This window comes from Homalodisca vitripennis, chromosome 7 (assembly GCF_021130785.1).
Source record: "Homalodisca vitripennis isolate AUS2020 chromosome 7, UT_GWSS_2.1, whole genome shotgun sequence".
In the NCBI taxonomy this organism is placed as follows: Eukaryota; Metazoa; Arthropoda; class Insecta; order Hemiptera; family Cicadellidae; genus Homalodisca; species Homalodisca vitripennis.
In genome coordinates this window covers 59,297,589-59,319,625 of record NC_060213.1, presented here as the reverse complement: position 1 = coordinate 59,319,625, position 22,037 = coordinate 59,297,589, and the positions used below count along the sequence as shown (strand labels likewise).

The following is a 22,037-nucleotide window of genomic DNA, read 5'->3' as shown; positions in this document are numbered from 1 at the left end:
TTTGTTGTCTTCTTGTGGCATGTAACCACCACTGTGATCGGGCCTGTATGTAGGAGCTTATCGGGCGACCTTTGACCGAGAATCGGAACGGGCACAATCAGGCCGTTTATTGGTGAACGGGTTTGGTCTAGTACGGACTTGTAGTGGAGGAGTGAGCGGACGGGTACGCTGACGGACGTTGGAGACTGGACGGGTATCCGTGAGTTAGACGCATATTTAATTAAGGCTCGATGTATATTTTGGTTCCAATAAATTATGGCAGGCTAGGCAGGTTAGACGGGGGATCGTGGGGTTGTGGAAATCGGGAAATACGGGCCGCATAGGTCAGGTATCGAGGGTCAGTATATGTTTTAATTTTTAGGGGGTACAAATTATGGGGTAATATTGATCAGGGATTCTAAATCAAAGCTGGCTAGAGGAGTGACCCAACATAATGACCGATCCGGGCCTTTGGGGGGAATATAATAGGTTTTGTGTTGGGATCACCACGTGGTTACTCACCACTACCGGAAAATAGGTTTAACAATTATAGTAATAACCTACCCTCGTTGCATTCTTAATATTCTTACATGCTAAACATGAGAGAAAATGAAGACTGCATCTTGGTTCGAGGATGAGCAGAATGGTCCTGCAGCCGCTTTCCTCCAGAGTGGCGTCTGACATCTCTTCTTAAGGAGATCCGGGTCTTCTCAGGTTGTGGGTTTAATTACGGGACATTGTCACCTGAAGCAGCATCTTCACAGAGTTGGCATTCTCTGGGAATATGCTTCTTCTTCTAAGGGACGGCCTATTACCATGCACTTAAACCTCAGTCATTTTGTGCACCCTGGATGTATACCATGAGGCCAACCATTGTACAATTTCAGTAGTTCTACAAACTGGTGAAAACAACCGATCAGGTTCTCCGGGGGAAATTCACCACCATTACCAAAATTTGGCGTATTTGGATTACCAAATATGGTGTAGTGCTCCCTTGCTATTGCGGAACAGTCAAAGAATACCTAGGTGTTCAGTAATTTCCTCTTGCCTGTCACACATTCTACTATGCATAAACGCAGCTAATTCAGTCGAATTTGAATCTGACAGTGATATCAAAACATAAGATGACTTTCTTTATTTCAATCAGTGTAATCTGACAACTCATCGGTTTGTGAGGAGCAATCGTTCATAGACTGAACTGAGACGATCGGTCGGCCGACTTTAATTGCCCAATGGATCGTTACATTTAGTTATAAGGGAGGGACTTAAAGTGCCAGGGTTAGATCTAACCAAGCTAAACTTACTATACGAGTGAAGGCAATCTTTGATTAATTGGCATCAAGTGGGTCTCGTAAACATATGGTGATCTTCATTCACAGTTTCACGGACCAGTCCTGATTCAATAAACTAATATTTTTCTTGATTTCATAAGTTCTTAGACACCGAAAAATTGTTTTAGAAATTTTCCCGGTATATACAAGGAGATTCCTGGCTTATTCCCGGTGCGATAAATTCTCAGGTTATTCCCGGTCGGGTGGCCACCCTCTTTTAGTAAAATGTAATTTACTGACATGACATATCACATTATTTAATTCAAAGTGGTGATGATACCTTAATATTTGTCACACAGGTAGGTGTAATAAATTCACACTCTTACTCTTGCTTGAATACTTTAATATCATTAAATGTAAAATTCATACAACTCAATATCATTTATGTTAAACATACAATAAATAAAAGTTATAAAATTGTGTAGTCACTATTTAATTAAAGTTTAACAGTACTTTTCTAAATAAAAAGGAATAAATTTAAGAAAAATATGACAACAAATATCATATAATAATTACATTACATATCAACAATAAGGTTAATAACTAATACATGATTAGATATAAAATACAATTTTAAAACATTAAAATCTAACGTTCATACTATTCAAAAATATTCTGATTCACTAATCATACTGGTAAAGACCAAGCATGGTATTAGAAACGAACACATGACTTCTGAGATCTTGACTGAGATAAAAAATATAAATTAAATGTAATGGGAGAAACACAGTTTATTGTCCTCTAAAGTGTTGTCTCAATCTCATGAACTAATTATATTTCAGTAGTAACATTAAAAAATTAGGGTGTCATGTTAGTCAATTCTAAAGAGAGCAAGGTATTACCCATACTGGAAGAATTGAGAAAATTAACGACCTTTGATTCTCCTTCGTTGGGCACATGATGCTGGATAGACACCTAAGGTGATACTATATCCCACTATAGTGTGCTCGGACAAGGGACTGTTCCAACTGCTGGCTCTTGACTTTGGAAAATACTCTTGCAGCAAAATGTGACTCGTTTGGTCTTTTACCTCATTTTCACGATGGGTCCGGAACAGAGTTGAACAGAAGTAGAGATCATGTAGTAATGCCAACTGCTTCAGAAACTCCCCATTTTTGTTTGAAAGCTCATGTTGAAGTCCTGGCCTGTTAAAAATATCAAGCTGAGGCACCGTAACATCGATTTTTCCAATATGAGCATTGAATTCACCCAAGAGGAGGAGTTTTGCAGAGAACGGAGCTGAGTTAAGAATGACTAAAAGATCTGCAGAAACTTGTCTGTATGTACTCTGTTCTGAGGAGTCAGGAAGATAACAACATACCACTATAAACATATTCTTTCCTATGGAAACAATTGCTGAAGATAAATTAATTGAGTGGGAAATGAAATTAGATAAGGTTGCACCACAGTCTTTTCTCAACAAAAGAGCAACACTTTTAATATTTGGGATTTGACAACCAGAACACCACCAATTGTAATGAGAAGTTGAGATCATTCTGTGCTCCAAGTTAGTTCCTTGAACACATGTAAGATCAATGTTCAATTCTTTTAAGACTTTGTCAATACTATCTTGATTTTCAGTTGTGGAACAATCATTAACATTCCAAGTGGCAACCAGAAGAAAAGAAGATTTTACATTACAATCAAGTACTTTAGGTTGACAGTTTTGTTCAATGGTGCAGCCAATAATGGGATGATCTGAGATACGATCCCACCAACGATAGTGCTGTTTCACCTGCAAGATACCTCTCTGGATAAAAATATGACTGCTTTGATGCAATTCCTCATCTGACTTAACTTCAGCTGATGACGTCGGCTGTTCGTTTGAAAAGGTTAAGGCAGTACATAAATTGTAATCGCAAGCCAAATTTTGCAGGAAAACACTTTTTAATTTAGATATCTTATCTGTAGCAACAACTTCCTTTTGGACCGGTACCAAGTCATCAATTTCATCAGACATTCCAAACAGAATGATTTGAGATAATTCTGAGACTGATTTTAACAATTGTGTCAGTGCAACTGTCGTTTGTGAATACAGTGTGTGATTGGTAGAATAATGACAACCAATCAATTTTATACATTTTTGATGCATAAAAACATCTGCAGAAATTAGGCCATTCAATTGAGAATGGAAGTTAGTTAGTGTTATTCCACTTTGCTTGTTAATTAAAAACGCAACACTAAGAACATTGTTATTTGGAACTGAATACCACCATTGGTAATGATTTGTTGATATTTCATGGCTTTCATATCTTACACCTTGAACACAAGCTACATCAATGTTGTGTTTGGCAAGAATTTCATCAATAATTTTATATTCCTTTTCTGTCTCTAACTTTCCCTTACATCGGCCATCCACATGCCAGGTAACAACTGTTAGTTTTTTCTGGAAAGGGGAAGCCAATATTTGATCCTTCAGGACAATTTGCACGATAGGATCAAAGTGATTAGTAATTTTACAATACAGGATGTTTACAGGAGATGCAACTGAAGGGAAACAAGGGTCAACTCTCAGAGACCCTTCTCCATCTTTAAACCAGACAATGATAGAAGTACTGAACATTGAAGCAAGGATTAGGAGCACCTCTTGAATTCCTCTGTAGTCGGGCTGGTTGAGATAAAGCAGGCAATGTTCGAACATAATTCTTGGCTGCCGTTGATCTTCTGAGAAAAGTCTATCATGCAGTTGGTTTAAATTACTGAGAAACATCTCTTTGTTGGCTCTTAAAAACAATTTAGCATCTGTACGTAAATTGTCAGCTGCAGTAGCAAGTTGTGAGAATGTTTTACAAGAAGTAGCACATAGCAAATACGCCAGAGAAGCATAAAGAGATGTCTCTGTTTTTCCCACTGAAATGATGGATAGCTTCTTGTCACCGAGGAAGACAGAGGACTGTCTCTCAGCAGACGGTGTTCGCCCATTTCACAATTGAGGTCCTGCAAGCAAAAAAAGGAATGGGTTTGGCGTGATAAAATTGTCGTTCCTCTGACATGCCAATTTTGGTTTACTACAATCATGGTAATACTAGGTAAATCTTTTCTGTAACCAAATTTATTTTCATTTAAAAACAATAAAACTGGTGATACAATATAGGCGATAAACTTACAACTGATGAGGAAAATTGGTAGTAAAATTAAATGATGGTATCTCAAAAACAAAACAATCCTGGTGGATTTCAAAGCGGTCAGATTAATTATGTTATGTTGATTGTAACATTCATTGCACAAGTAATTCAAATGTAGAACTATAGCCTAATCAACTCATATTTTTTTAGTGATGTAATATTTTATTAGGATAGAATGGAGTATAACATAAAAAAATTATTTAAATCTCCTAAAATACACATAACAATCAATCTTAAAATTAGACTTGTATTAACACTTTGTGGTTTATAACTTTGATATGACTGATTTTTTACTATATAGAAAGTTCCTGAAATTCCTATATTATACCTACCAAATGTAAAAACCCCATTAATAACAAACAATGCCTTTAAGTAATGAATTACACTCGACTTAAATCCCATTAGAATACGGTAGTTAAAAAACTGTATTGATTCAAAAGCATACGTCAACATAAAAACTAACATGTGCTTTCTATTTCCCTTCTTTTTCCAACCAACGGTCAGTCAGTCAGTCCATGTGTGGGTGTTGTTGTTCCCGACATGGTGTTTACATTGTGAACCATTAATTTGACAGTGGCAGACAAACCCTAAAGAAAACCTCACACTGATAATTTAAGAGTAATGTGTTGTAAACATTGCGAAGTGAGTATTTTATTCGGATATTGACCGGTGCCAAAAATACCTAGAGCGGTTTGTGGGTAAACACATTTACTCAATCGTCTAAGTACAGTACACATGTCCTCAGGAGATTAAGCAAAACCATAACACAAACAAACCAGACCTGGGCAGACTTCTGATATCCTCATTTAGGGATGCAAAATACTCATTTATTTATGAACCGGGGTAATACTTAACATCCATAAATAACCAAGTATTTTAGAATTTTCCAAACACGTCTCATCTTGGAGTAAATTTTAAAATATTAAGAAATCATGCAAACTAATTTTTCAGAGTTGTTTCATTATTAGAAAAAATTATTATATGAGAACAATCAGGACTTACTATTAGATTATGATTAAGAAATAGAATTAAATAGGTCTAACCCATCTAACCTAAACAAGTTAAGCGGAAAATATTTAGAAGTGAAAATTTAAAAACATTGAGATAAAAGTTGGAGAAATTCGGATATTTATGGCATTATCCTAGATAGATATATTCAAGAGCCGGCTGTTGTAAAAGAACATTGAAGTTTACTCCTTAAGAATAATGTTACAATCCTTAATTCTGACAATCTAGACTCTTAAATCTATATAAATCTATTCCTAGGCTTATGAATGACCTGAATTTTTCAACTTTGATCTCAGTGTTTGCAAATTGTTACTTCAACTTGTTTGCTTAACTATTGAGATTAGACCTATTTGATTCTATTTCTTAATCTTTCAATGTAGTAGTAAGTCCCAGCTTTATTTATTAATTTCAATAACCTTCTAGTGATGAAATAACTTTGAAAAATAAGTTTGCGTGTATTTCTTTTAAACTTACTACAAGACGTGATTCTAAAATACTCGAATATTTATGAATATTAGGTATTTATCCTGATTCATAAATGACTGGGTATTTTGTATCTCTGAGAGAGGATGGCTGGGTTAAATGCTTTGAATTACACGTATGGTGCTTGAGGAACTCTATTCAGCACCCAAAAGTGAGTGCCCATGTCGGATTGTGGGCATTTACTGTTTGCTCAATCCGACAACGTGTTTACTTTGCCGATTGAGCAAGTATGTTTAAACACTATGCGTTCTGGGTATTTCATACGTCTAAATCGCGAAGTGAGTAAAAACTTCGGACATTTTCCAAATTCGGCATTTGAGTTTAATGCAGTGGCGCACCCAGATATCTTCTCTGGGAGTTTTCAGAACACGATGAAGTCGGGGTTATAGAAACACCCTCAGGTCAGTAGGGGGGTTTGGAGGCTCCCCCCTCAGTAAATGTTTGAAATGTTAGTTAGGTCCTAAAATGATTGTTTTTTAGTTCTTCTGAACTAATAAAAAGACCAAGTGGTACAAAGTGGAGGAATAGCGTGTATAAATTTGGTAGTTAAACCACTCTACAACCAATCTATCTACTACCAGCTTACTACCCAGTAAGCTTACTGGGATAATGAAAATCTTCTGCAATAAATCCAGTTTATATGAAGTTTATTTAATTAAAACTAAATTAAATCATAACATTAACAAAATATTTAACAAAATAGTTAAGTTTAGATCACAAATGGAGACCAGAGCTACATCTTGATGTCTACCTTCAGACCAAAACGTAGTTATAAATGAAATGAAATTAAAAGTGCCTTTATTAAAGAGGTGGAATTAGGGCTTTAAAGCCCTCTCTACCACTCAACCTCATATCATATACAATAAATTAACAATAATTGAATACAGAAATATATAAACTGTTAACACACTTATACTTTGTAATAAAATTAAACAGAATTGCTTAATTCACATAAAATAACTCATGAACTTAAAAATATAATTCTTAATGAAAGATTTTTAAAAGAAGCTAAGAATGTAAAAGAGAAAATTTAAAGAAACAATAACACATTCAACCACTCCAAACACACTGTCTGACTTCACACACTCCACAAGCATCACCCCCCATCAACCCCACAGACCCCTTCGCACCGCAGCATGTCCCTGACCCTCCCCATGAAGCACGCTGGACTCTCAATACTTCTAATATAATCAGGGAGAGCATTCCAAAGGCGACAAGCCTGAACAGAGAACGACCTATTAAAAACTGTTGATCAATGAACTGGATTTGTTAGTAAAGTGGCTCCCCTTCTAGAAGGTCGTTCACTAATGTCAGAGATAAAATTGAAGTGATCAGACAGATAAATAGGAGTTATAGTTTTGATAATTTAATGTAGAATGGAAATAATATGGAATCGGTGTAGTTCTTGGAGTTTCATGAGTGATAACTACTGACAAAATGGCAAAACATGCTCTTGTCGTCCGCGATTAAAAATAAATCTGATACAGTCATTCTGTGCACACTAAAGTCTGTCAGATTTCTCAACAGTCAAATCACTGATCATTACAACGTCACAGTAGTTAGAGTGTGGAAATATGTGTCTTAACCAAAATCACCTTAATATTGAATGGCAAAAACAAAGCAAACTTCTTTAAACTATGGATGCCAGCAAAGTCTTTGTTACATCATTGTAACACAGTTAGTCTATGTCAGGCCTGTATTTGTAGAATGTCCGAGATTCTTTAGTTTATGTTGGTAATTTAGTTCACGACTGTTAAGTTTTAGTTATAGATATCCGAGTTTGAAAGTTGACCAGAAACTAAGTAATAGTAGTTGACAATAACATAAGTTATATTAAAACTTAGCTTGTTTATTTTTGCGTTTCTGCACATAAAACTGTTTACTAACAATAACTTTCAGTTTTTATATCGATAACAACAAGAAAATTGCCGATTTTGTCGCTGTTCAAACAAACTGCAACCTTGAAAATTCATAACTACGATATTCGATAAAAACCAAATGTTTATGTAAGTGTACTGTAATTGAGTATGTAATTATAATTTTAAAATAGTATGGAAATAAGGTTATTACTAACTTTTATCTCAACATCTCAACTTTTATTCTCAACGGGTTGTCCACAAAATTCTGCTTTAGTCACGTCTTAGAGCTTTTAGTTATTATCTTGAGCGTTTAATTTTGTAAAGCACTACTAACAATGTTTAACTTTGAACACATATTAAATTGACGAGGGTTTGTTACCGTAATTGGCAACTGCTCGTTTTAATGCGCAAATCGTCAGTCTGCCCAGGGCGGTGTTGCTTCGTAGTGATAACGAATGACAACTGCTTTAGCACCCCCTGGAATAAGCACCCCCTTGGGCTTTGAAATCACGGCAGGGGGGGTTCTAATTCAGCGCATGGACATAGTCGAGGCCCTGAATTAACATCCCCCTGTTCCAAGGGGGTGCTTATTCAGAGCATGGACATGGCCTAGTCACTGAATTAGCACCCCCAGCATTCAATCAGCAACAGGAGGAGATTTGTCTTTTAGAGATTTAATTTAGTTGTAAATATCGTTTGTATCTTGATTTAGTGACGCTGTCACTTATAAGCTACAATCTACGATTGTGTTGAACTTTCTGACAAACGATGAGGTAATATGTTTCTCAAAATGCCTACTTTCTCTTCAAAATTACCATATACTTAATATTACATAATCAGTGCTCCGACTAACAAGCTTGTTACAGACCTTAGGGTTCCTCCCTCTAGCAAACGTTGTCCTATTTTTTTAAAAATTTTCACTCATGACTTAGTTTTCTGAATTTTTTTATAAATATCTCTAATTAACAGAATTAATTAAATCATATTTATTATTTATTATACTTCAGTTAAATCTGTCAATTAATATGTTTAAAAAATTAATTAACGTACTGATAAAGATAATAAGAACGTAAATCTACAATTTTTAAACTTTGAGTCTACGCACAGGTAATTAAAGCCCATGTAGGCTCTTTCCCTGTAAGTTTCTTATTAAACAGTAATTAGATAGCATAGTAAAGCTAATGATAAATGCTGTTTTTATTTAATGGTTCATCCTTTTAAGATATAAGATGAATCCTTGTCAACTATAAAAATACCATAATTTGTTATTTTTCTTCTTCAATATATGATATTTATTGCTGTATACACAGTTATACATTTTTGTAAAAATAAAAGCCGGGTTTTTATTTGAATTTACATTAGATTATTTTGTTATTTTAACAGGAAAAAGTTAATTTTTGAAATATTATGGAAGGGAAAATGTAATTATGGTTTTAATACACAGTTAGTTAAGTATATATGCTGTGTCACTTTTATTGTACAGGCATTGCTTATTTGGTGTCATCACCAATAGAAAATCTACTGATAGTCAAGTTAAGGGTATTCACTGAGCATTCATTACAAGACACCGGCTGCAGTGGAGCCCCCGACGCTGCCCTCTGAGACGTTTGCAGACGTAGTAAAGCTTAACAAAAAGAAAAGCAGCTACAACCAAAAAAAACTCTTTAATTCTAGTGACATCAAATGTGACTTAAAATCAAGGATATCACCATCGGATGTACAAAAGAATAACCTAAATTCTAAACAAAAACAAAATAACAAAATTCCGTTTTCACAATCAAAATTTTCTGTTATGCACCAAAACGCACAAACAGCTTCTAATAAAGTTGATGAGGTATCGCTCATGGCTGGGGAGCTCCATCCGGACGTATGAAAACGTCACTGAGCATAGCTTCTTACCTGAAGCGGATATTGTGTTTAAAATTGACAATTTTCTATTGGCAGCAATATTTCACCGAAAACATTGCAAAGGCGGAGGTGTGGCAATTTTCGTTAAGAAAAGACTGATATTCCAACCCTTCAAGGTTGATCACAGTTGTAATCAACTGTAATCCCACTTCTAGACTTTGAAGTGGGAGGTATAAAAGTCAATCTAAATTCCGTAGGAAAAATTACAATCATTGGTTTATACAGATCCCCAAATGGTTGCTCAATAAATTTTTTTTGAAAAATTTGAATCCCTTCTAAATTTTCTCTTTTCTAATTCGTTGAAGTTTATCATTTCAGGTGACTTTAACATCGATGTTTTGGACCACACCAACCCCCTGAACCAGCGGCTACGCGATATTCTCACCTCTTTCGGCTTAGTTTGGTCCGTGAACACGCCAACACGAGTGAGTGCTACATCGAGTACGGCCATCGACAACGTCATTACAAAATCGGCAATCTCAGTCCGAAGATCGAACCTCTTAGGGTAAATATAAGAAGAGATCTTAAAATTCAAAATATCCAAATTCTTAACAGATTTCTCCAAAAAGAATCCTGGTTTTTTATTGATAGTTTTGATCATGCGGAGGAAGCGTTTTCTGCGTTTACAGACCGTTTTAACTTTTATTTGAACATCACTTATAAGTCATTCAAAGAGCGATCAGACAAAAAGCACAACACTTGGATTAATCAAAACATTAAAATTGTATTATTCAATTTAAATAGAATCGACAAATGAAGAATTCAAAAATTTCTTTCGAGCATACAAGCTAAATTACCGCAAAGGAATAAAAGCCGCTAAGGCTCGGGATATCGAAAATAGACTAATGAATACTGAAAATTTTTTAAAAAGTGCATGGATTATAATTAAAAATACAACTCAAACACAAGTCCTAAAACATTTCTAACCTAACCTTAAAATACACGGTAAAATAACAAAAAATCCGCTTGAAGTGGCAAGTGAGTTTAATAACTTGTTCTCCAAAGTTGCTGGGCCGGACCCATGTTTTAATGGGAACAGCACCCGAGAGGACTCATTGATGGGATCGGTCTCGTCAATAGTCCTGTCTCCTGTGAGCGAGGCGGAGTTGGTCCGTATGGTGCGAGAGCTGAAGCCGAAAAAGTCTGGTGACATCAACGGGATGTCTGTGTGGTTACTTAAGCGCTGTTTTAAGCACATTTCAGTACCACTCACAAAATTGATTAACCTGTCGTTCGCCCAAGGCGTCTTCCCGTCCACTTTGAAGACAGGAAAAGTCATTCCAATTTAAAAAAAAGGACGATCCTTATGTTGCAAGTAACTATCGTCTAATTTCCATTCTTTCGGTCCTCAGCAACATTTTCGAAAAAAGCCTTCCTTCGACGATTAGAAGATTTCTTCGATCGCTTTGAAGTTATTTGTCATGAACAATTTAGAAAAAAAAAACAAATCGACTATTGATGCTGTCACGAGTCTCATTGATTCTGTTGTCGATGGTTTGGAGAGGCGGGGACATGTGCTTAGCATATTTCTCGACCTCTCATAGGCCTTTGACTGTGTGCATCATGAAATACTGTTGCACCAGTTATGGTCAAGCGGTGTTCGTGGTTTGCCTCACAAATGGCTCTCGTCATACCTAAATGACAGAGAGCAGTGTGTGCAGATCGCGAATACCCTCTCAGGACAAGTTAAAATGCCATATGGAGTCCCACAGGGATCGATTCTAGGGCCTGTCCTTTTCTCGTCTACGTCAACAGATTGAGTTCATCAATCCATAATGGAAAGATGATTCAGTATGCTGACGATACGACTCTCTGCATTCGATCAAAAACCAAACCAGATCTTGAAATCAAAGCCTTTGAAGAATGTAAAGTAGCCTTCGGGGAGCTTGGATTACTGATTTTGCCTAGCCTCTACATTCTCGACGTCGTGCTATACTGCCGATTCAAGTGCGTCTCACTTCGTGGTAGCGACGTACACCAATACGGAACTAGAGGCCGGGACAGCGTTCGTATGGCACAGCACAGAACTACTGTTTTTGAACGCTTGCCATCTCAGGTTGGTGTAAGGCTAATCAATAGGCTTCCTGAAGAGATCAAACGCGTCAATAACCACAAACAATTTAAATCTCGATTAAAACACTTCTTAGTGTCTAAAACATTTTACTCAGTTGACGAGTTTGCGATGGGTCGCTGGGATAGTCTTCACAAACATTAAAAAAAATTCCAACTCCCCTTCTGATATCCAAGAAAATTTGGCCACTATCGAGGAAACGGCGACAGGTGGCACGTACCCAAAAAGTAATTTTTATTTTAAATTTACTTATCCATTATTTTTACTCAGAATTAAAATTAATTGTATTAGTTATTAGATTAGGACTTTTCTTTCTATATGACGCTTGCAATACAAAAACAAATAATTACAAACAACGACAATTACAATTACAATTTAAAACAATTTTTATTGTTAATATTGTTTCCTGCAATAAAGAATATTTAAAAAAAAAACAAACAAATTACCAGTGTAAATTTAATCCAATCGTGAAAACTCAATGGATCATGTTTCTCAATACAATTAAAACTACCCTATTTGTATATGAAGCCATAACTAAATTACGTATTTGATGTAATAGTTTCACGAAAATGTAGTTTTTTCGAAGTGTAATTATATCAAATTAAAAACTAATATAATTTTGTTTACTTCCCGATGTTTCCCAACAAACAATTTAAGCTCGTATTGTACACAAAAGAGTTCACTGTTAGAGTATAAAATTGTTCTTTGTAGAATTTGTTGGATGGCCCAAATCTTGACCGACGAAGGTACACACCTCTGCGTAAACAATTAATTATTTGAGCGAAATATTTTTGTACTCAGTAAATATTTTATGTACAACTAAACCTATGGTCTAATTTTATTTAATTGACATTTAAATATGCATTGAAACATAATAAATTCAATGTTTCATGTTGAATTTAATAATTACATGCCGTATTTAAACAATATCAATCCTTCTGCGTGGTTTGTAGCATAGTTTCAAATTAAATTTACTTTAAAATAAAGTTGTCTTTGAATGCCTAGAGTCTAGTTTTTTTTTTTAACATAAGCATATTCAATGTATAGTATTTTTTACAATAGGTATTTTTAATTATTTGTTTTTTAAATACAACAGTCAAATCATAGCAATACAATAAATATACCTATTAAAAATCGCAATATGCTTAGTTTTATTATTTTATTTAGTAGGAGGTGCTTATTATTCACATCAACACGGTATAGGCGTTGATTTAAAGGGGGTTCTAAATCAGCACATGGACACGGTCAAGGCGCTGAATTAGGACCCCCCTATTCCAGGGGGGTGCTTATTTAGGGCATGGACACAGCCCCTGTGTTGATTTAGCACCCCCTTTCGTGACGTCAAAATGACGTCAGTAGCGAGGGGTGCTATGTCCAGGGGGAGCTAATTCAGGCGCACCACAACAAACTAACACAGTTCAGAACTGCTCAGAGCTTGGAAACACACACTACTGTGACAACTGATCAGTCAGGACCAGGGTGGCCAGTTGCAAATTCCTATAAATTCAAATTCGTTTAATGTCGTAAGACAACTTTTGTTGTATGACAGAGTCAAGTACATGCTGTATATACATAGCTTATAAAGTAAAACAATAATAATACAATGGTTATGCAACAGTAAATTTTATACTAAATATTTTTTTTATTAGTCTACATAATTATTGTAAAAAAACTAAAAATGTAAAACGAGTCACAACTTTACAATTATTAGTTTATGCCCGATTAAAAAGAAGTTTACAATTCCAACTAATAATGCAAGAAAAACAAAACAAAAACATTATTATACTAGAAACTCTCCCACCGTATAAAAACAACCCGCCACTAAATGCTCCTTTAGTTTTCTTTTAAATTCTTCCTTACTTTGGATGCACTTCAGCGGTTCAGGAAGTCTCCAAAAGCACCTGGCACCGACATTGTGCGGTAAACTCACCGCCCAAACGGTCTGGTGTGGAGTTTGGCGGAGGTTCACTCGAGCCCGGGTGTTGTGCTCGTGTACTGCGGATCCATCAGTAACTGCTACACTGTTAAATTTTGCAAACATTATTGTTTCAAATATATACAGTGACGGTAGCGTTAAGAGGTCCAATTATTTAAAAACAATGTTACATGATTCTCGTTTTTTCAGTCCAGCGAGTACACGAACGCTTTTGCAACGCAAACACTCTATTAATTTGTGCTAGTGTAGCTGAGCACCAAACCAGCAGGCCATATCTCAGGCGAGACTCAACGAGAGAGCAGTATACAAGTTTAAGAAGAAACTTGTTACGGTATTTGGCAAGTTGGGACATTAGGAATACAGTCGAAGACAGCGACTGGCATACACAGTTGATATGAGTACGCCAGCTGAGGCCATCATCTATTTGTACACCCAAATATTTGACACACCTACTTTGTTGTACTACTGAGTTATTAATTAGAATAAAAGGTGAATTATCTTTCATATGTTTTAAAAATTCCAAGAAACTGTCTTTTTGAAGTTCAAATGCAAATTTAAATGATTTAAAAATTGATACAACTGTGTCAAAACTATATGACTATTAATTCCTCGACTGTCCCGCTAGAAAATCCGAGGGCTATGTCGTCAGCGTACATAACAAGCTGGTTATGTAGGATCGCCTGGGGTAAGTTGTTTACATATAGGTTGTAGAGTACTGGTCCCAAGATCGAACCCTGAGGGACACCAAGCTCAGCCACTGTAGAGCCAAGCGCCCCAGACCGAGACACCTTAGACACTCCAGAAGCTGTGGGTGACCGACACAGTCGAACGCTTTTGTCAAATCCATCATCACCCCCACAGTCCGCCGATTTTGATCCAGCTCGGTCACAATATCCGACACGAAAAAACTTATTGCCTCTCCGGTACTTTTACCCGTCGTGAATCCAAATTGTTTCATATGTAGAAGTTCATTCGAACTCAAGAAAAAATTTAATCGGCCAAGAAAAATAGCTTGAAGACTTTACTAAAAGTAGAAATTTGAGAAATGGGACGATAAGAATCCAGAGTATTACAATGCCACCCCTTGTGTATTGGAATCGCAACTGTGCTCTTCAGTGCCCGAGAGAACTGGCCCTGTCCGAAAGAAGCTGAAACTATGTTAGACAAAGGTTGGCTTATGGTTTGAATGCAAGATTTTACCACTTTACTTGGTATACCGTAAATACCAGAGGATGTTTTGTTTTTTAACCTCTTCACAGCAGAGACCACCTCCCTCGGGGTCACCGGGTGCATCGATACTGGATTATCATGCAGGTATTTCTGCACCTGGAACTGTAAAGGAGGTTCGTGCCGTTTTTTATTCAAATTTTCACCCACTGTCGTGAAATGCCTATTAAATGAGGCACAAATTTCTTGCTTGTTCTTTACCATACGTCCCTCAATCTCAATTTCAAATTCAGAATTCGAACCCAAGCCTTTTCTTGCATTCGGCTTGATGAGTTTCCAAGCGTCTTTGCTTTTATTGGAAGATAATGAGAGTGTTTCAAACATATATTTGGACTTGGCATTTTTTATAACTTTAGAGTAAAGCTTCTTATAGCATTTATAATGATTCTTTTTCTCTTGTGTTGGGCTTATTCTTAAATTGAAATGTAAAGATTTTAATATTTTGCTTGAAGTTACTATACCTTTTGTAATCCACTTTTTATTATTGTTATTATGTTTTAATTTAACTAATTTCTTAGGACAAGCGACTTCAAAATTATAACTAAAAGTTTGTAAAAATCGAACAAATGTATTATCTGCTGGCAGGAACTGATTTATGTCATTCTACGGCTCCCTGGACAACATGAGGTGCAATAAGCAAATGTTATTTGAGGTTAACTGACGGTTAGGACGTGTGTTGGTAACGATTGACCCGACGGCGCCAAATACAGAGACGAGCTGAGCGAAATGGTTAGAAAGTCCTGTTCCGAACACCTCAACAGCCACCCTCCCCTCCGGCATGTCAGTCACCACCCAGTCCAGCAATGACTGCCTGCCGGAGACCAAGTCCTCACGAGTGGGAGAGCTTACTAGTTGTCTCAGATCGTAACAAGGTAAGAGGTCTTTCATGTCCTGGAGAGCTACTGAATGGTCCAAACCAATCAATATTGAAGTCTCCAAGGATCATCTGATTGTTCTTTTTACTTAGTTGCTCAAAAAGTTCTACAAATCGGTAAAAAAATACATTTTTGCTTCCGTTAGGGGAGCGGTATAATCCAATAATGTTGAAAGTAAAAGATTGTTTCAAAGTGAATTTAGCCCCACAAACTTCCATGTTCATGTCTTCTGAAAGACGAGAGAGATCGATTACTTCAGAGGATATACCACGTTTACAAAATATAACAACACCTCCTAATTTACGAACTCCTCTACAATATGAGCATACCAGCGTGTAATTATCAAAACTCACATTTTTAATTCCATCGGTTTTCAGACCATGTTCGGTAAACAAAACAATATCCGGATTTTCGGTAGCCAATAATACCTCCACTTCATCAAATTTTTGACGTAAATATTGGATATTTAGGTGAAGAATTTTGAGTTTGTTGTTTTGAACATTTCTACGGACTGAGACATTAATACCAGAAAGTTCACAATCTAGAATCGGGACATTAACTAAACAAGGTTGGTTACCTCTACTTGCTGGCTTACATCTAAAAAACTTTCGTTAACGAGAACTGGTATCCTCTTGGCAGAACCATACTTTGAGTCAGCATCACCAAGGCTCCCTGTCCCCGACATCGATCTCCTACTGGGCTGCAGGGGAGGAAACTATGACAAGGAATCCAGAGGTGGCGACTCTGTCCCAGTGGTGGGCTCAACTGGGGCTGGAGTGCGGTCGTAAGAGTCAACTGAAGGCATGATGTCCGTGACTCCCGATCTCACAGGCGAATTCCCAGTGTCTGGAATCGCGACGCTTGTTGTTGGCTTCCAACTGATCTTTGCATTGAGGAAATGGTGAAGAAACACCTTGTGCAATCAGTCCACACAAAACCTCCTTACCCGTGGCATCCAGATGAAGGCCATGTCGTGTAAAATGCTTTCGTTCCAGCCGACGAGAGTCGATAACGTTGATCCTCTCCTTAGTTAGGCTCTTAAGTCGGTGATTAACCTGGTTCACCAGTTTGTTGGTGTAGCATCTCGGAGGGAGGTCAAAACGGTGTGGTAAGGAGACGCCGACCCAGTTCGTGTATTGGTTGGCCCTTATAAATCTCAATAGATGTCCTGGCAGAGTAACAGCTGGTCGGTCATACGGGGGGGGGGGGGGGGGAGTACAGTTTGACACATCATTAGTGCCAACAATTATATCTGCTGTATCGTTCTTTGTCAATGAATCTGCCATACTTTTAGCGTTCTTCAGTATGTAGTCAGAGGAAGCACTGGAACTGGCACAAACAAAAACACTATGCGACACCTTTCTTTGCAATATACCAGAGATGTTTATAGCGTGACTGTCTCCAAAAACGTTAAGTTTCTTAGGTTGACTACACATTGTTACTTCGCAAACTCCGTCGGCGGTGTTCATTGTAGTGTCAACAGCCGGGTCAAATATGTCTCTTTGAATTATATTTTGCTTAAATAAGACGGATGAGTTTTTAGATGCTTCTTTTTTCTTTCGGTTTCGTTTCCTTTTAGGTTTCAGTCGCTCCTCAAACCTATTCTGACCATCCTTCGAGTGAGTGTCATGAATTTTTGGTTCCCTAAGTACATCGTACCTGTTTATAATCGGAATGTCGTCCGCTATTACCAGAATTTTGTCGATCAAACTGTCGTAACTTTCTTTTCTCCCTCCCTTGTGCTTGTAAAAGTACCTCATGATGCTTGAGTAGGTCTTCATATTTACTTTTTAAAAGCAGCAAGTTTCATCTTAAAGTGAAAGTTAGAAAGTGAAACGTAGTACTTAACACGTTGTTTTTCTTTTTCGCATTGCTTACATTCAAAAGAGGGGACATTAAAGGACAATTCAGTTTGCGGATCAGCGTCATGTTGATGTGAAATATCACACCCAATTGCTACGTCGACCTTGCTACAACTTGAGGATAAAAGGATACCTTTTGGGGTTGAGAAGAACATTAAAGCAAAACGGAGGATATAGTACTAAAATTCTTATAAACTTTGCGAAAAACATTTATTTATACATTGTTTAAAAATACGCACATTATAAATTAGAACTGAAGCATATTATAATGCAAAAAAAAAAAAAAACTCAATTGGATTTGTTTTGATATATCAATCTAAAAATTAAATATTATTAAAATAATATTGATTTGATAAAAATATTATTTAAGGCTATTCTTTTTTATGAGGCATTAGATTGAATTAATGATTGTTAGAATTTTTCTCTTTAATGTTTAGAATTATGTTAACAAGAAATTTTTGTGAAATAATTGGAATTAATTAATTGCATTGATTTATTGCATTATTAGTAAACTATACTAAAACACACACACTCACATCACTAACATAGACAAGGTATTATCACTATAACTGAAAAATATATAACGTATTTTAACAAAATTGACTCATAATACATAAATGAATAATCAAGGGGTAGTAACACCAATGCAGCTGAGCGGATAGAATTTAACAGTGAGTCAGTGACACTATAGACAACACTCAACATACAACTTAATCTAACAGCAGTTCACATTCCATAGCATTAAGTATGCACTGCAATACCTTTTCATGGTCTATCTTCGGGACTTCGGAAGAATTTTGAATATGTTGCTACTATTTTAGAACATTTAAGCGTTCTCCAAAAAGCCGGACATTTTACGTCATTTTCAAAAGCCGGGCGGACAAACATTAAAAAGGAGGACATGTCTTCCTAAAGCCGGACGTCTGGTCACCCTGGTCAGGACTACTCCAAAAGATATTTTGTACCGGTTACTCATCTTTCCTGAGAGTACAAGTTACCGAAAGCGCAAACCGAAGGTACCCGGTACAGGTTACTTTACTTTTACGATACAAATACTTTACACATATACCGTTCCTGGTACAAAGTACTCGGACTCGTTTAGCAGTAACAGACACAGGAACGTTTAGCAGTACTTTGAAACGTATGATTTTAATCCAGTACGAGTACGTTTTGCACTCGGATACTGAAAGTACTAGGTACAGGTAGAAGCCAGAAGAAATAGTAAGACCTAACCGAAAGTGATTTCGTAGCTGTTGTGTGACGGTGAAATATTTGCACCTACCTATGTGCAGTGCTTTGCATTTCGTAGATTAAAAAAGTTTTAATTAATATATTTAATTATAACTGATTTTAAAGTTCCAGTATAAATGTTATTTTTAGTTGAAAATAGACTATTAGGTGATCGATTATTTTGAAATAAAATGCTCTTGAATATGCTTGAAATAAAATGGATGGGGGAGGGACAGATTCTGTTCGTTCCCCTAACGTCGGTGTGCCCCTGATGTAAAACACACACACACACACACACACACACACACACACACACACACACACACACACACACACACACACACACACACACACACATTAGTGAATACTGGCTACATACAACCAATTTCAATTAAAAAGAATTTTGTTGTAGCTTTGATATTTGTTATATCAACAATCCACTGTAGTTTAAATTTGTGGAAGCTTAGGTGATAATAAACTGGTACAATGAGGTATCAGAAGACCCAGCAGAAAATTACAAAATACTTGTCAACAAACCCAACAAAATAACTTCATTACATGTTTTACTATGTCATATGATAAAATTTTATGTGATTTTCTTGTTGCTATAATGAATACTAACTTGACCAAATAAAAATGTTAGAAATTATTTTTTACCCTAATTACGACTCTTTGATCCTAAAATCAATAGAGTTCTTTCTTGAACGTACAGAAACCTACCAAGATTACTTTGTTTGAAGTTTGTTTTTGACGATGGATGATTTGAAAGGATATTAGGATATTTTATATTTACCATCAATTTATTTTACAAAAATGGAACACTAAATTTCGAGGATTGAAATCTAACCTTTTCCTCAAAAACCGTGATACAATGTTTGTAATGTATAAAGATGACAAACATCCAAAATCCTACCAAGAGTTATTTTTAATTATCTGAGGATTCTAAAACACACCAGTTCAACTCTAAAGTATTTAATTTGTTTATACATAAGAGTTTAATTTTGAAACTTTTAATTGCTGTTAAATAGAATTGATTTTTTTTAAATTGGATGACTTAAAAATGTGTATACTTTTGAGTTGCTATATTGTATATTAGATGAGTAAAACTTACACAAATGAACGGTCACTTTCTTGATGTATGTAATTGAATTGAGCTGGCAAACGAACCTATTTACTAGGTTTGGCTAAAACCTAACTCACTTTAGTAACTGGTACTGTTAATATATTACTGTATACAGGGCCGCATTTACAAATTCGGCGCCCCTAGGCCTACAGACCAAAGAGAGCCCCCCCCAGAGGACTCTGATTACACTTACGTAGAAATCCAGTAATTTTCTTAATTACGTAATTTTGATGAAAGATAATTACAATAGATATATATATATATATATATATATATATATAATTATATTTTATTTTATATATATATATATATATATATATATATATATATATATATATATATATATATATATATATGAGTGTTTTTAATAAATAAAAGCAATGAACCAGTTGTAACATAATATTCTAGCTATTGTTATAATAACAGTGGTCATTTGTATGGTGTAAAAATAAGTTAAAACATATGAGTTTTTAAAGTCTTTTATTTGATTTCAATCAAAAAATAAAAAAAACGTAAAATACAGCTAGAAATAATAACATGAGTACACATAAGTTAATTTGAAACATATTGTATTTGATGAAAAAAATTAATTTTGTAGCTTCGATATAAATACTTTGTACAAGAGAAGAAAGTTTGGTGTTTTGGGCAAATATCCAATTGCCGAGCGCCAACACCATCCGCCGCCGCAACTTTTTTCTTTTGTGTACTTTAATATTTATGCGCCCCCTAAAATTTTGCGCCCTAGGCCTGGGCCTGGGCCTAGTGGGCCTATAGGGAAATGCGGTACTGACTGTATATTTATCAAAACTTTGTAAGAACCCCTAATTGAAAATTAATAAAAAACTACAAAAACAAAAGTTGATGGAAATTACTCAAAAATATAAAAACACATTTCACTGAACGATTCTTAATTGATATGAATGAGTTTGCCCTTTAAAAACTTTGAATGGTTGCCATATTGAACCCGTAAGATAACGTGCTGGTTTAATATGATGGCATTAAAGTTGTTTGAAACCGGTTAAAATAAAAGAAAAAAACTCCTTTTGTAGAACTAAAGTTTGTACACTCATTATACTTAGAATATACCATCTGTACTATTGCATGTACTAGCCACAACAGAATTTGCAATGATAAAGCAATGTACAAATGAAGTTTATTGCCTATTGTATTAACCGAGATAACGATTCAAATGCCATCCACCTTGACTCTTTTTATTGAAGCACGCTGGCTAATAAACGTATCTAACACAGACATTGATGTAATAGTATGTGGCTTTCTATTCCCTTAACGATTTTGAATTGAATCAGTTAAAATTACGGCCATCACTGATGAAATCTAATTACAAAATATTAGTCGGACACTGTAAGGACTACATCAACATAAGAAACGGAGTCCTCCTCATTCCTTAAAAGATTACCCATGTTTAGAATTTTTTATATCTATAAAAAAAACTTACCACTGGTAAAATTCCAAAAGCTCGAAACGCCACGCATCTGTATCTTGACCTGTCTAGAACTACTGTCACTTTAACTGTAGAACAAAGTGCAGTGGCTGACAGTACCTTGATACACCTGGAGTTGAGTGAGAGTGACACACGACTCAGGCATCTGCGCAGACACAGCACTGATAACAAGCTGACCCTGTTCTTGGAGTCGCTGGTCACACAAGCAGCTAATTGTGTAACATTTTTCCTTCCTTTTCAGCACATATTGTAATAAAAAGTATTGCACTAGTAAGCATATTACTTTGTTTGAAGTTTATGTTTGACGATGGAAGGATTGTGAAGGAAACAGGATTTTTCCGGACGTTTGTCATCGTTCAGTGAGACAAAAAAATCAGTAACGCTACGTTTCGAGATCTGCAATCTGATCTCTTCTTCAGGTAAATAACTCTTCTAATACATATTTACAATATTATGTATTAGGTTAGTTATTTACCCGAAGAAGAGATCGGATTGCAGATCTCGAAACGTAGTGTTACTGATTTTTTGTCTCACTGACCGATGGCAAATGTCCGGAAA

General features: G+C 35.9%; 1 protein-coding gene across 2 annotated transcripts; it reads right to left on the bottom strand.

Moving 5' to 3' along the window:
- Positions 1-1,636: 1,636 nt before the first annotated feature.
- On the bottom strand, positions 1,637-21,599 carry LOC124365873. Of its 2 annotated transcripts, none has more exons than XM_046821970.1 (2): positions 21,474-21,599; positions 1,637-4,247 (listed from the first exon to the last, which is right to left on the bottom strand). In XM_046821970.1, the coding sequence occupies exon 2, from the start codon at positions 4,018-4,020 to the stop codon at positions 2,176-2,178; it is 1,845 nt and encodes a 614-aa protein (XP_046677926.1). In that variant the 5' UTR covers positions 4,021-4,247; positions 21,474-21,599; the 3' UTR covers positions 1,637-2,175. The 2 variants fall into 2 exon arrangements, with proteins under 2 accessions (XP_046677926.1, XP_046677927.1); XM_046821971.1 differs by lacking the exon at positions 21,474-21,599 and adding an exon at positions 20,006-20,129.
- Between the last annotated feature and the right edge of the window lie 438 nt (positions 21,600-22,037).

What these genes read in the sequence shown, in the direction of transcription:
- LOC124365873 (XM_046821970.1), bottom strand. Translation starts at nt 4,020, where the DNA reads ATGTTTCTCAGTAATTTAAACCAACTGCATGATAGACTTTTCTCAGAA.